General features: G+C 43.5%; 1 protein-coding gene across 1 annotated transcript; it reads left to right on the top strand.

Moving 5' to 3' along the window:
* The first annotated feature begins 4,037 nt into the window (after nucleotides 1-4,037).
* On the top strand, nucleotides 4,038-8,696 carry LOC120305112 (zinc finger protein 252-like). The gene is made up of 2 exons (XM_039336529.1): nucleotides 4,038-5,440; nucleotides 6,273-8,696. Exon 2 carries the CDS (start codon nucleotides 6,904-6,906, stop codon nucleotides 8,317-8,319), a length of 1,416 nt encoding a protein of 471 aa, XP_039192463.1. The 5' UTR covers nucleotides 4,038-5,440; nucleotides 6,273-6,903; the 3' UTR covers nucleotides 8,320-8,696.
* The last annotated feature ends 6,935 nt before the right edge of the window (nucleotides 8,697-15,631 follow it).

Genomic DNA, 15,631 nt, shown 5'->3' with positions numbered 1-15,631 from the left:
GGTTTATTTCAGCAATAATTTGTAACACGCACATAAACATCATTTACGTTAAAAACTCATTGCAATGAGGACCAATGACATAGCAGATCCAATAAGGACAGCTATTGGGCAATGGCAAATCAATCAGGTCTGGTCCCAACCTCTTATACCATTTCCCGTCCTAAAGCCGCAGACAGATGGTAGCAATCTAGCATTTTCTGCAGACTTTTTGCTGACCATAACTGTCCTCATACCCATGTACATCTGAACCCACACCTGTCAACTACTTTCAGTTCCCCATTTCTCACAATTCCAGTCCTTGTGTTCTAAATATATTTGAAACAAGCAAGCTTAGCAAAATCATATTAAATAAAGTACAGTTGCAGTTTAGTTTACAAATAGCTCCTTCGGATTGTAAAACTGAACATAGCACAGACTTTGGTTCAATACTTTTTCCACGAGGCCTGATTTAGTTCACCTGGGCCTAAATCTGGCATAGAAAAACAATAGCCAATATTTTCATCTTCCACACAAAAATAGATTAGAAATTGCTAGTCGTTCAGGAATCATAAAATTCAAATAGTTAGCCATCCACAGCAAAGCAGAGAAAGCTACAAATTACTACAATTCATAAACTAAAACCATAACTTTCTGCCTTTATGTCTCGGTTTTTTTAAAATTTTGCTCCACACCTCCTAATTTTGGCTTGCCTTAGCACAGTGTTTCTCAACCTTGACAATTTTAAAGCATTGCTGGCTGTGAAATTCTGGGAATTGAAGTCCACATGCCTTAAAATTGTCAAGGTTGAGAAACACTGCCTTAGCAGCTTTCTTCCTTATTGTTTAACACAAGAAATCCCCCAAATGGCGCAGATCTTCAAAAAGGCATAGCAGGCTGTAACTAAAGAGACCCTCTTTTAACTTAGTAAAGATTAATACAGTAGTCATTACAGGTGATTAAGAAATGAAAGGCACAACTTTCCATTTAAAAAGTAAATTTTAAAATGGCAGTTTTAACAACAAACAGATTGCACCCTTCCCCCCCAGCTTTCAGCACCCAGTTGCTTTGAAGCACAGCTCCTGAAGTTACTTGCAGACCTTTGCTGTATCAGAGGATCTTGAAGGGTAATTCTAAGACTCTTCTCTAAATCATGAGAGTCATATAAACTGAAGGATAGATAGATAACCTTTATTGTCATTTTTTATACTGCGGGCACAATGGCACACATTAAAAATAAAATTTAGTTGCTTGCTCTCAAAGTGTACATATACATAACACACATTTAAATATATTATATACAACATATGTATAGACCTACACCCTTACATATAAGTAACATATAAATATTAATCACTGTCCATCTTGAATACATAATGGAAGGAGGAAGCTTTAGAGTTCACAAGGTTAATACTGTATGGAACAAAGCTGTGACTGAATCTGGATGTTCTGCTTCGGATACCACGGAGCCTCCTCCCAGAAGGTAACAAGGAAACAAGGAATGCCAGTTCCTTCCATTAGTAGTTGAAGAGCTACAGTCCAGGGAAAAAATCCTTCAGGGATCCCTCCCTGGACATGTACTCAGTTGGCCATTTTCACAGGAAGGTTGAGAATTCCTTGAGAAAAAGGGAGGCTTATAACTACTTGATAAACTTTCCAGACAAGAAAAAGATTTTACTCCAAGAAGACAAGCTGGAAGGAGCGAATTAATGAGTTAAATGGATCTGGGATGGATTTTTATATGTTTGATATTTGTAATTGAAGGAAAGTCTTAATCTAAAATTTAAAAATGTACCTTTTATATATATATATATATATATATATATATATATATATATATATATATATATATATGTATATATACACATACATACATACATACATACAAATTTCTTTTTCTGACAAAGAATTAAAGAATTAAATTGGGAGACTAAGATGGCCATTTCAAGCTCATTCTGCTCTCTTCAGTTGGCCACACCCTTTATGGGATTCGAACCTGGGCAGTTTACATACTAGGCAGTGATTTAACCACCAAGCCACAGGCTCTCCTCCCTCTTTGCCAGCTCTATATATATATGTATATAAATACCTAAGTAATTATTAAAAGTATGCAAAATGTTATTGAAAATGTATTTGAGAGTACCTGTGTGAAGAGAAAGTTAAAGAAAATGATGTGCTACTTTAAAGAAAAAATTAGAATTTTAAAGAGGATGTATACAAAAGAAAAATATATATTATTCTATGAGGGTCATTTGGAGGAAGGGATCTAAATTTAATACTGAAGTTTAAAGCAAATATGTTAAGAAGTTAAAAGAATGTATTAGAAAGCTTTGACTTTAGAAATGTGTTTAAAGAAGATTAGCATTTTAAAAAGGATGAAAAAGAAAAGAAATTCCTGTAAGGAGAAAGAATCTGAAAGAAAGCTATTCTCCAGAGCACCTGAAGGCAGTACAAGAAGCAATGGATGGAAACTAACCAGAGAGAGAAGCAACCTGGAACTGAAGAGAAATTTCCTGACAGTTAGAACAATTAACCAGTGGAACAACCAGCCTCCAGAAGCGGTGAATGCTCCAACACTGGAAGTCTTTAAGAAGAGACTGGACAGCCATCTGTCCGAAATCGTATAGGGTTTCCTGCCTGAGCAGGGAGTTGGACTAGATGACCTCCAAGGTACCTTCCAACTCTATTATTATTGTTGTTGTTGTATTTAGAATACAGCGAACCTTGTTAATATAAATGGTGATAGTTCACAAAGATTATTAGGTGCAAATAGAATTATATATAATTTCCACAGCAAGGAAGATATAGCAGAAATGGTTAAATTGATCATTTTATTCAAAGAGGAGAATATACTTAAGTATGCTTTTCATTTGGAGATCACCTCTGGATTTTATGTTTGTGATGAAAAAGAAAATGAAACTGGCTTTGGTTTTATCGATTAGATAGATTTGTCGTTATAGAAATGGCTGGTTATATACTATTGCGTAAAAGCAAAAAGTTGCGGCTGGAGTGTTTTTATCTTGTACTGTGCTAAAAAGAGTGAGAGGTCAACACTGTTTTTTTTCTTTTTTCCCTTGTACCTTACATTTTCTTTTCTCTTTTCCCTTTCCCTAATTTCCCATTTCTACTTCTCTTCGTATTTTATGTAGAGATAAAACAGCAATAAAAAAAAGTTTCTGAGTGGTCCAGTGCAGTGATCCAAACAGGAGGTGCCCAAGGCTTGAGTGACCCATTGTGCAAGGCCTTCCTGGTCCAGGAAAGAGCACAATTAGCACACCAGATGAATCTGCCAAGCCCCTCCCTCAGTCATGGCCTCTTCAAACAGGCACCCTGAGTCCAGGAGGACTTCCAGGTTGTGCACCCTCAGTCGACACTGGTGATCACATGACCCCAGGACACTGAAACTGTCACAAATACGAGTCAATTGCCAAGTGTCTCAATTTTGATCACGTGACAAGGGGGAATGCTGCAATGGTTGCAAGTGCAAAAAATGGTCATGTCACTTTATGCCAGACATGTCAAACACAAGGCTCGGGGGCCGGATGCGGCCCGTGAAGTGGTTTCATGTGGCCCGCGAAGCCATCCTGGAAACAGTGAGGGAATGGCCCCTGCTGCCTTGGCCCAGGCCGGCCGGGAGCCAATGTACAATTTTATGGTGGCCATCTGTGCTGAAACACATTCAGTCTTAGCTCCACAAGGCCGTCTGGAAACAGCGAGGAACAAAGGCCCTGCCGCGTCGGCCCCACCCCCTGGGTGCATGCTGGGGAGGTGTCACCCTTTGTGAGGAATGAAGAAATGGACCATGCCTTGGCGCTTGCCCCGGTCCCACCCCTTCTGCCAGAGACCCTCAGATCTGCCCCACTCTGCCCAGGCCCCCACAGGCCCCCTTGACGCGAACGATGTAGAGCTGGCCATGCCCACCCAGTAGGCCACACCCACTCCATGCCCACCCAGTAGGCCGCACTCACCTTGGCCACCCCTCCCCAGGGCAACCGCAATGCTAATGCGGCCCTCAATGAAATTGAGTTTGACACCCCTGCTTTATGCAGTGCTGTTGTAACTTCAAATGGTCGCTAAAGGAAATGTTTTCAGCCCGAGACTACCTGTATATAATTGGGTATCATAGAATGGATGGCCTCCCCTAGCGGTTTCATGTAGATTTTAAAAAGCAGCAGCAAAAGGCTTTTGTGCCGGGGCATCCCAAATGGCGGGGGCCAAGATTCAGCCCCTCTTCTCCTCCCCGCACCAACTGAACCGGCTGTGAAATGTCTCCCATTTCCAGTCCCCAAAACCAGTCCAGAAGGATGTCATGGTCGATGGTATTGAAACTTGATTAGAGGTCTAGGAGGAACAAAATGGTCGTATCCCTCTATCCCAAGGCCTCCAAAAGTCCATGAGAATTGCAACCAGTGCCATTTTGTTGCTGTGCCCTAGACTGAACCCAGACCGAGAAGGGCCCAAGTGTCTTTCTCCTGCACAGCCCTTTCTCCAGGTGGCAAAAATCAGACCTGCAATCGGGGCGAGTTGAAATTCCAGGCTGCCAACCTTTCATTGCCCTCTTCAGCTGTGCTTAGAAAAGGTCTTACTCTGTAGCAATGCCTTGAAATCCTCTGCCAGGAAAACCTGTCATGATTTTCTTATGCACAGCAAACTGCTGTTGAAGGTATGAAGCTGGCCAGGATGCCAACTGTCCAGAAGGGGGGAAATGACTCTTCCAGCCCTCTCCTGAGCTTGGAAAAGAAATATAGGTAGTTATTCAGTTGTGACAGCAATTGGCGCCCAAATTTCCATTGCTTAGCAGGGGTGGGGCACCAGTAGGAAATATGGTGCTTGTTAGCTAAACATGGAAGTAAAAGAAAATAAAATCATATAAGACACAAGAGATCAAGCTTCAGTCTTTCACCTTCCCTAAACTGCAGAGGCAAATTTCGAGTTATCTTGTACTCCACCTCTCCAGAGGGAAAAGCGGCTTGAACAAAGGGAGGTGCATTTTCCCACTTCCTATTGGCACACGATTTCCTTTGGTTTGGTTGCCGCTTCTTTGCAAACGAAAAGCTGTGGGATAGATCCTCAGGGAGAAAAGCTATGGATGTGGCTCGGTGGGAGTTGAATACGACTCGATGGCACAGAAGGAAGCCCGGAATCCATGAGAACGTCTTGCAAACGGACGAGCGTGGTTTTCTCGCCTTCTGTCGCTAGATGGCGCTCTACAAAGAAGCAACACTCACGCCTGGAAAGCAGGTAAGGTATAGCGGCAGCCGAACTATTCTAGGGGAGGGGAATAGACTGCGCTGGAACGAGTTGAAACGATAGAGAGTATTGAAACGATAGAGAGTATTACTAGAGAGGACGTGGGGAAGAGGCGAATGAAAGAGGAACTTCCTCTTCCGACTCACCCAAGGGAGGGAGATGGCGTCGGTGGAGGCTCTGGTGTTATTTCCACGGTGGAAGCGGCTCCTGGAAGGTGAGTGGAGGGCAGGTCGGAGGAGAAGCCGGGAACAAGTCGAGCAGCGAAGCAACGAGGCCGAAACATGTAGGCTGCTGCCACTGCTGCATAATCTTTCTCTCCCCAAATTTTATTGCTCCGGGGTTGCACGATTTAAAGCTGCTGCCTGTGATTTTCTGCTGGCAGATTTGGGAGATTTTTTTAAAAAATCTTTATTTCTATTTGACATTTCTTCACCGCCCGTTTCATCCTTCACGTGACATTTGATTCGTGATTTTATTTGACATGTTTTCCTGGCAAGCGAGGCAAAATGAACGGTTTAAATCTTGCATAGGATTTGGGCACTATTTCATCAGTTAGTCCCCTCTTTTTAAATTAAATAAAAAAAATTGAGCGAATGTACTTCTGGGACATTTTGCACACTGAAATATATATATTATTTACATACATAAATTCATAGGTTTTCTTTTTTAATTTCTGTGGGCCTATGTGTGCATGTATGAGTGATTTACCCAACCCAAAAACTTAACTCTGTAATGATTTACCTGCTCCTGATTGAGCAGTGGGCTGGACTAGAAGACCTCCAAGGTCCCTTCCAGCTCTATTCTGATGGATGGATGGATTGATTGATTGATTGAAAAAAGAATCTTATGATTGAGTCAATATTTGAACTTGGATCGTGCTAGTCTTCTATATGCCAAATGAATCATAATTAATATTAGAAGTTAAACTAGAATTTTGGTGTTTCTTTTTTTCATGGTAATATAAAGGTTTTTTTTGCTGCTTTCACATGTTCTGCAGCCATTCTTTAAACAACAATAAAACTAACCCATTAATATGAATCTTACAGACAAAGAGGATGCCAAGAAGAACACTCTGAACAACAGAGAATGAGAAGCAGCATTAAAATGCAAAACAAGGCATCAATCAAATTTATTTTCCACTTCCTTCGGAAAGTGTAAAAACTCTGCTCCTTTCTCAGCAAATGAGAAACAAGGGAGAGAATAACAAGGGCAGAGTTTTGAGCTGGAAAAAAAGACTGTGCAACTCAAGGAAACATTACATGAGAAGTCAAAGGAGATAATTTCCAAAGAAAGAACAAGTGGGAAATACATGGAAGTCAGTGGGAAGGAAAGGGTACTTTGGATAGCCAAAATGGGCAGGCATTAATGAAAGCCTTTGAGGAAAGAAAGAATGGCTTGAATCAAAGAACCACCAGCTAAGAGATCAGAAATATTTTTGGCCTCCAAGAATCCAAGAATATCAGTGTTGGAAAAACCGCACAGACTGCCTATTGTGGGAAAAACACAGATTGCAAATTACATCATAATTATGCACAAGTGGATCCACCCCTACAAAAGCAATACAAATGCTTGAAGTATGGCAAAAGCTTTACTAAGAACAGGTCTCTCATGATTCATGGAAGGACTCAGATCGAAGAGAAACTCTACTAGTGCTCTCATTGTGGCAAAAGATTTAGCATGCAAACCAATCTGGTGAGACACAAGAGGACTCACCCTGGAGATAAACCATATGAGTGTCTGTATTGTGGGAAAAGTTTCCAGCATAATTCCAAGCTGGTGATACACCAGAGAACTCACACGGGAGAGAAACCATATAAGTGTCTGTATTGTGGAAAAAGTTTCAGTCAGAACTGCAACCTGGTGAAACACCATAGAACTCATACAGGAGAAAAACTATATGAGTGCGCTGATTGTGGGAAAACTTTCAAGCAGAATTCCAGCCGGCTTGTCCACCAGAGAACTCATACAGGAGAGAAACCCTTTGATTGTCCTGATTGTGGGAAAAGTTTCAGTTATAATTCCAACCTTCTGAAACATCGGAGGACCCACACAGGAGATAAACCATATGAATGTCCAGATTGTGAGAAAGGTTTCAGTTGGAATTCTGACTTGGTGAAACACCAGAAGACTCACATGGGAGAAAAACCGTATCAGTGCCTGGATTGTGGGAAAAGTTTCAGTCGGAATTCACACTTGGTGGAACACCAGAGAATTCACACAGGAGAAAAACCATATGAGTGTCCTGATTGTGGGAAAGGTTTCTCTAGGAATTCCTACCTAGTGGTACACCAGAGAAATCATACAGGGGAAAAAGTATATGAGTGTCAAGTGTGTGGGAAAAATTTCAGTTGGAAGTCTGAACTGGTGAAGCACCAGAAGACGCATACAGGGGAGAAACCATTTCAGTGTCTGGATTGTGGTAAAAGTTTCTGTTGGAATTCCGCCCTGGTGATACACCAGAGGTCTCACACAGGAGAAAAACCATATGAGTGTGTCGAGTGTGGGAAAGGTTTCACTCGAAATTCTGACTTGGTGATACACCAGAGGACTCACACAGGAGAGAAACTGTACGAGTGTCCGGATTGTGGAAAAAGTTTCAGTCAGAATTCTCACCTGATGTTACACCAGAGGACTCACACAGGAGAGAAACCATATGAGTGTATGTATTGTGGGAAATGTTTCAGTCATAATTCCAACCGGGTGAAACACCAGAGAACTCACACGGGAGAGAAACTGTATGAATGTCTCGAGTGTGGGAAAAGTTTCAGTCAGAATTCGTACCTGATGAAACACCAGAGAATTCACACAGGAGAAAAACCATATGAGTGTGTCGAGTGTGGGAAATGTTTCTACCGGAATTACGACTTGGTGATACACTGGAGGACTCACACAGGAGAGAAACCTTATGAGTGTCCGGATTGTGGAAAAGATTTTAGCATTAGGTCTAACCTTATCAATCATGTAAGGTTACACACAGGGGAGAAACCATTCAAATGCCCAGATTGTGGACAGTGTTTCACACGGAATTCCTCCCTTATCGCACACAAGAAATTCCACATGAGTCAAAATTTGATGTGTGTAGAGGAATCTTGAACCTTGCTTCTCATCTCTCATTGGGAACCCAGCTGAGAAATTAATCATTTGATTTCTTGCATGATTCCTTTTAGTATCAGACATGTGGAAGGAGATCTGAGCTTCCTTTCTCTGGTCCAGCACAGTCATTTCCTTTCAGAGAGTCAAGAGGAACTGCCGTGCTGGGCAGAGAATATGAGCTAGGATCTGTATTAGATATGTTTGCTGTCTTGGTTTATTTCTACATATCATAAAGGAGGATATAAATATGAATGTATGCATTTTTATTTATTAAGAATATGTATATGGCAGCCCAACTCATGATGACATGGTTAACAGTAATGAAACCCAATACAGAAACTAATAAACCTCAAATATAGCAAATGGTAAAGTTCAAAGCATCCACATTTGACGTGTACTTGCTCTGCAAATACAGGGCACCTCTAGAATGGCTGATAGTCTGGGAATTCCAAAAAGGCGATTATTGCTTTTTTTCAAATTATAAATTAACCAGATCTCCTTGCCTTACTATGTTCATGCCCGGTGCCATTCTTACTCAAAACTGGTCATCATCTTGCAAGGAGTTAAATTGGAGAAGTTAAGCACAGGATTTGTGTCTCGTAGGGTAGGGGCTGCAATGGAAAATTGGTACAGCAATTGGTGCCAGAATTTCCATTGCTATGCAACGGGATTATAAAAAGTGACATCACATCACCCTATCTATCTATCTATCTATCTATCTATCTATCTATCTATCTATCTATCTATCTATCAGATATCTGTCATCTTGATCTGTAATCTATTTCATCTCTCTCTGTCTGTCTGTCTATCTCAGTGGTTCTCAACCTGTGGGTCGGGACCCCATTTGGGGTCGAACGACCATTGCACGGGAGTCGCCAAACAATGCAGTCTGCCATTTTTTTCCCCCTTAGCTGTGCTACTCCCTTTTATTCTATTGGCGTTTGAAAGCCAATAGAATAGACTCTCTTGCATAGAGTCTAATTCTATTGGCTTTCAAAAGCCAATAGGAATTGTCCAGGCTGTCTCTGCCCTGCTGAGCCCGCCAAAAGTCCCATTCTGCAAACGGTGCTGCACCAGTTGAGTAGTCCTCGACTTACGACCGGTTGAGTAGTCCTCGACTTACGACCGGTTGGGGGTCGCGGCATTAAAAAGGTTGAGAACCACTGGTCTATCTGATATCTGTCATCCTGATCTGTATTGTCTATTTCATCTCGTATCTATCTACCTACCTACCTACCTAATCTTCATTTTCTACAGAGTTCAGTGTATCTTCTCTACTGGTATCTGCTCCATCAATACCTTGACTTCCTTCAATAGCCAGCAAATGAAATTCTCACACCTTTTCTGTTTGTTTTCTGAGGGACTTCTTTCATTATTTCTCTCTACTGACTCCTGCAGGATAGGAGGGCTTTCTGCTTGCTCCAGGGTCACCCAGGGCTCCAGGTTCAGGACTTCAAGGTCAGCCAGCCTATGGCTTTTTGCTGTGCTTTTGGGTGTTTGCCAAACTCCTCTGCCCTGTGTTACCCCTAGTGGATCTTATAAGGGGAGAGGCAGGTGGGTCTATGGTTAGCAAAAAGAATCCAGAGACTCATTGGACTTTTTCAGATTAACAAATGTTATTAAAAATTAGGAGTTAATTTATAAGGGCAATCTGTCTCAAATATAACCTGCATCTGCATAACCGGCCTGTCTTCCAATTCTTTCCCCACAAACTCTGTGTAAATCCTACATCAGTCTAAGTTGGTGTTTCTCAACTTTGAGATGTCTGGACTTCAATTTCTAGAAAGTTCCACACATCTAAATATTCCACACATCTAATAGAATCATACAGTACTGAAAGAGACCTTGGAGGTCTTCCAGTCGGCATGCTAGCAACCAGTCCGCACAAACAAGCAAAGCCCCATCCGTGGCATGTAGGCAGCACACAAAACTACACATCCTCAGGTCCACAGAAAAACCTCTTTCCACGAAACTGGTCCCTGGTGCCCAAAAGGTTGGGGACCTCTGTTCTACTCCAACGCCAGGCTCAAGACAGGACTCTTATACCATCTCAGTCAAATGGTTGTCCATTCTATTTTTGAAAACCTCCAGGGGCAGAACAGCCACCATCCCAGGAGGCAAGCTAGTCCATTGATGAATTGTTCTCGCTGTTAGAAAATTTCTCCTAGTTTGGTTCTCTCTTTGACAAGCTTCAGCTGTGGCTTGCAAAAGTTTATGCCTGGTCAGAAAAGGTGGTGTGGGACCTCTGTTTTGCCTCAGCTGCCTTTACTTCTTTTCACTTGGTGGCCTGCTTTGACTTGTACTGGCATGCCGGAGCACCTGCATGCATCGCAGCCGCAGCTGCATAGCTTCAAGGCAGCCAAAAAAAGCTAATACAATCCTTGTTTGTATAAACAGAGGCCTGGAATCCAAATCGCGTGAAGTATTAGTATTGCTTTATAAAGCCTTAGTAAGGCCCCATCTGGAATCCTGCATCCAGTTTTTGTTACCACGTTACAAAAAAAGAGGTTGAGACTTTGGAAAGAGTGCAAAGAAGAGCAACTAAGATGATTAAGGGCCTGGAGAGTAAAACATATAAGAACGGTTACAGGATTGGGTTATGGCTAGTCTAGAGAAAAGAAGGCCTAGGCAGGGGTAGGCAATCTTGGCTCTTTTATGACTCGTGGACTTCAACTCCCAGAATTCCTGAGCCAGCCATGCTGAGGGGAAAGGGACAGGTTTCCAAGCTGAGCCATGCTGGCTCAGGAATTCTGGGAATTGAAGTCCATCAGTCATAAAACAGCCAAGGTTGCCTACCCCTAGATAGGGTTGCCCCTTGAGCAGGGGGTTTGGCTAGAAGACCTACAAGGAGCCTTCAAGCTCTATTCTGAATTAAATTAAATCTGATATTCCCCCCCCCTCCACCACTGCCCCTTTGGAAAACACTGTTTAGTTGCTCCTTCTGGTGTCCTGACAGTGGGGAAGCAGGAGGGAGGGGGAGGGAAGCATGAAGGGACCTGCAATCCACCAGGACAGGCATCCCCAACCCCCCGTCCATGGGAAAATCTTTCTCCACAGAACCGGTCCCTGGTGCCCAAAAGGTTGGGGGCCTCTGCACCAGGGTATGCTGTTCCATCAGGTTTGTTTATTACAGTGATTCTTGGGTGCCTGGTTAACAAGAAAAAGGGACTCCTATCAATGGAAATGAGCGCCAAAGAATTGAGGCCTTTGAACTATGGTGCTGGAGAAGACTCCTGCGAGTCCCTTGGACTTCAAGGCGTTCAAACCGGTCAGTCCTAGAAGAGATCAACCCCGACTGCTCTTTAGAAGGCCAGATCCTGAAGTTGAAACTCAAATACTTTGGCCACCTAATGAGAAGGAAGGACTCACTGGAGAAGGGCCTAATGCTGGGAAAGATTGAGGGCAATAGGGGATGACAGAGAATGAGATGGCTGGATGGAGTCACTGAAGCAGTAGGCCTGAACTTAAATGGACTCCAGAAGATGGTAGAAGACAGGAAGACCTGGAGGAACGCTGTCCATGGGGTCGCGATGGGTCGGACATGACTTCGCAATTAACAACAACAAATCAATGGAAAGCAAAGGTTTTATTTTATTATAAGGTGGGGAGGCTGCTTTCTTGGCATGATGGGATTGCAGGGGGCTTTGGATCAAGAAGGATCAATTGGGGCTTGATCTAATTAAGCACAGAGAGGTTTGACTGGGTTCGACTCTGGTCATATTTGAAAGACAATGGTGGGGAAGGGTGCATGTCCATTTTGTTGGTTAGGTTTTGTTTTCCACTTTCAGATAAGACCAGGGTCAAACCCACGTCCTCCCTCCAGTTCAGACAAAGCCTCCTGCAATCGTACTCAAAGCCCAGCCCCAGGGCAACCCTAATAATCTAATCTCAAGGAAACAACCAGATGAGAAATCCCAGCATTCCATCCTTCATCAAGGCCACACACACCCCTTATCTCAACATTCCACCCCTTTCACAATGGATTTCCCACCTCTGCTTCTCTGGAAAAGCCCCTTTTTGCTAACAATGGAATTCAGCCCAGGTGCACTAACAAAGGTCTGCCTACTTTCCCCAAACTGGCCAGCCAATCAGATCCTGAGGATTTTTCAGCCTTGTAATAAAATCCCTTGCTTTTCCATTGTTCTTAGAAAGCAGGCCTCAATTGTTACAACAAGCAGGATTCTTCTCCTATATTACAGTGAGTAAATGCCCTCACAGAACCCATTTCTTATATTGATTTATAATAAATAATTGCGACCATCTTTCAGTTGGGACTTGTTTTTAGCAAAGCAACATATGATACACAGTGACATCCCTTACAGATATCGGACAACTGGTCCATTCAGTTTTATTGGCTTCTTTTGGCAGCCACCGCCAGGATTTCCAAAATTCCTGTCCAGCAATCTCAGAAATTGAGCAAAGACATGCAACAACAGCTTCCATGTCAACGCGACAATATTTTACCAACTCTCATTTGCTTGACTTTAAAGAGCAGCATGTTTCCCAACCTCTGCAATTTTTAAGATGAGTGGACTCCAATTCCCAGAATTCCTCCCTAACAGTGCTACTTGGGGAATTCTGGGAGATGAAGTCCATACATTTAAAAGATTTCAGGATTGAGAAACATTGTTTAGAGCGCCGATAGGCTTTTTTGGTTGTTGATTTTTCCCTTTAATTTTGTCTGATTCTCAGAGATAAGTTTTTAAGTTTCTTGGCAAAGATTTTTAGAAGTGGTTTGCCATTGCCCATTTTCTAGGGCTGAGAAAAAGTGACTGGCACCCTAAGTTTATCTACAGTCACTTGCAACTGGCTACTGTTTATGGAGTGCCACAACAACAACATATTTTGTCTATGGAGATTCTCAGTCATCCAGGTTATAGTTGTCCCAAAGATGCTTTTTGAGGCCCAGTTGCCTCGTGAAAAAGCATCTTTGGGACAATAACACGTTTTGGAAAAGATACCACAAACGTCATTGAGGGAGTTTTATCACTGGAAGCTTTCAAGAAGAAACTGGACGGACATCTGTCAGAAATGGTATAGGGTCTCCTCCTTGGGTGGGGTGGTGGTAGTGTTTGACTAGATCAGCAGTTCTCAACCTATGGGTCGCGACCCCATTTGGGGTCGATCGACCATTTCACGGGGGTCGCCAAGCAAGGCTGTCCGCCATTTTTTTCCCCTTTTCCGGCGGGTGCCTTACTTCCCTTGGGCTGGGCCAGCTGGTGGCCCAACCAGTGGTCGGCCTGCTCTGTCTCTGCCGCTTGCCAACTACGCCTCGGCTGGCGCAGGGGGCGGCACCACACATATGCGGCACTCCTGGGCAGGGAAAGTCCTTGACTTACGACCGGTTGGGTAGTCCTCGACCTACGACCGGTTTAGTCCTCGACTTATGACCGGTTGGGGGGGGTCACATTAAAAAGGTTGAGAAACACTGGACTAGATGACCTACAAGATCCTTTCCAACTCTGTTATCTGCTCTTTGCAACACCAAACCCACAGAGCTGCTGCCACTCTGGTACTTTAGCACGTTGTGAATCTCATCGATGCAACAATGAACAATAGGCTGGGGAAAAGATCAAGGATGTAGGCAGTCACTGAGAAGATCCAGCTGCCTCTTTCCAAAGCCATAATCGGATCACAGGAATCAGGGCAAGCCCTGCCTATTCGAGATCCCAGATCCAGGCAAAATGATAGGGTTGTGAGTTTTTGTTTTTTGCAAAAACAAGAATCCTGTTTTGGAACTGCACCTGGAAAGCAAGGGTGACCCGCACTGCACGAGTGGAACGGATACAGAAATCACGCCGCTGCCCCCCCCCCCATTTCCTTCTTTCCCTTGCGCTTTCTTTACACGCGATCCTCTGCCGCGGGAACAGCCGCTGCCTTTTTTCCCCCCGCAATCGGCGCTCTTTCTTGCTCCGAGCCACCCGCGCTGTAGCCTTTGCCACGCTTCTCCTTTCCAGGTGGCGCTGCGGCCTAGCCGCAGATCTGAGTCGTCCTCCTGATGGGATGGGGAGACCTCTAGAGGCCTTTCTAGAAGGCATAGCTCTATGGCTTTAACTCTTTTGTGCTTCCCGGGGCAATCCAGGGCTCAAGGGAGGAATTGCATCTTAATAATAATAATAAAGTTGGAAGGAACCTTGGAGGTCATCTAGTCCAGCCCCTTGCTCGGGCAGGAAACCCTATACCATTTCGGACAGATGGCTGTCCAGTCTCTTCTTAAAAACTTCCAGTGTTGGAGCATTCACAGCTTTTGGAAGCAGGTTGTTCCACTGGTTAATTGTTCTAACTGTCAGGAAGTTTCTCCTTAGTTCTAGGTTGCTTCTCTCCTTGATTAGTTTCCATCCGTTGCTTCTTGTCCTGCCTTCAGGCGCCTTGGAAAATAGCTTGACTCTCTCTTCTTTGTGGCAGCCCGAGATATTGGAAGACTGCTGTCATGTCCCCCCTCATCCTTCTCTTCATTAAACTACTAGACATACCCAATTCCAGCAACTGTTCCTTCTATGTTTTAGCCTCCAGTCCTGTTCGTTCTACAAACACATCCCTTGGTGTGATTTAAGGCAGTGGTCCCCAACTTTTGGGGTTCCAGGTACTGGTTCTTAAGTTTGGGAGTTTTGTTTCAGGATGATTGTTATAGTGAGTTGTGAGAAATCCACAGCCCTCTCTTATTATTGCTCAATACTAGCCAATATTCAGAGATTCCTAGATGTTGAAGGCTCCGAACTTGTCGAATTCACTTTTGTTTCTTTACTACAAAGCAAGTTCACCTTGTCCCAAAGGTGCTTTTTCAAGAGGCAACTGGACTTTTCTTTTTTTTTTTCCTTGAAGACGTTTCGCTTCTCATCCAAGAAGCTTCTTCAGCTCACCTCTTCGGAAATGAAGAAGCTTCTTGGATGAGAACAACGGGGACAACCATGACCTGGATGACAATCTGTCTCCATAGATATTTAGCTATGCACTTTGGAATGAACACTCTTCGAATGATGTGGGAGTATGGATGGATTTTCAGAAAACATTGCAGACTACAGGACCATCTGCGCTTCAGTTTGAGATGCAGACAACACAGATTCAACCCCACCAGCCTGCTCCTGTGTTCAGTGAAGGGATATAGGGCAGAAAATATCCTGCAGAAAGCACAGATCCACAACACAGTCCTTTCAGCAGTTCCAAGATGGCTCCACACCCATTTGCACTACTTAGGTCAACCTGAGGATACAAATTTCCAAGTGGCCTCAACGATTCGAGTCTCTAAAAGAATGCAAATGACCAGCTGTCTGCAAGGAATATTAAATCCTTCTATTCCCCACTGTGGAAAGTC

Source organism: Crotalus tigris, unplaced genomic scaffold (assembly GCF_016545835.1).
Source record: "Crotalus tigris isolate CLP2741 ecotype Arizona unplaced genomic scaffold, ASM1654583v1 scf7180000017666.379230911805:20528666, whole genome shotgun sequence".
Lineage (NCBI taxonomy): Eukaryota > Metazoa > Chordata > Lepidosauria > Squamata > Viperidae > Crotalus > Crotalus tigris.
The sequence above is the reverse complement of the archived record's forward strand: the minus strand, read 5'-3'. Positions and strand labels throughout refer to the sequence as shown.

Coding starts and splice junctions, on each gene's coding strand:
- LOC120305112 (XM_039336529.1), top strand. CDS start 6,904: ATGCAAACCAATCTGGTGAGACACAAGAGGACTCACCCTGGAGATAAA.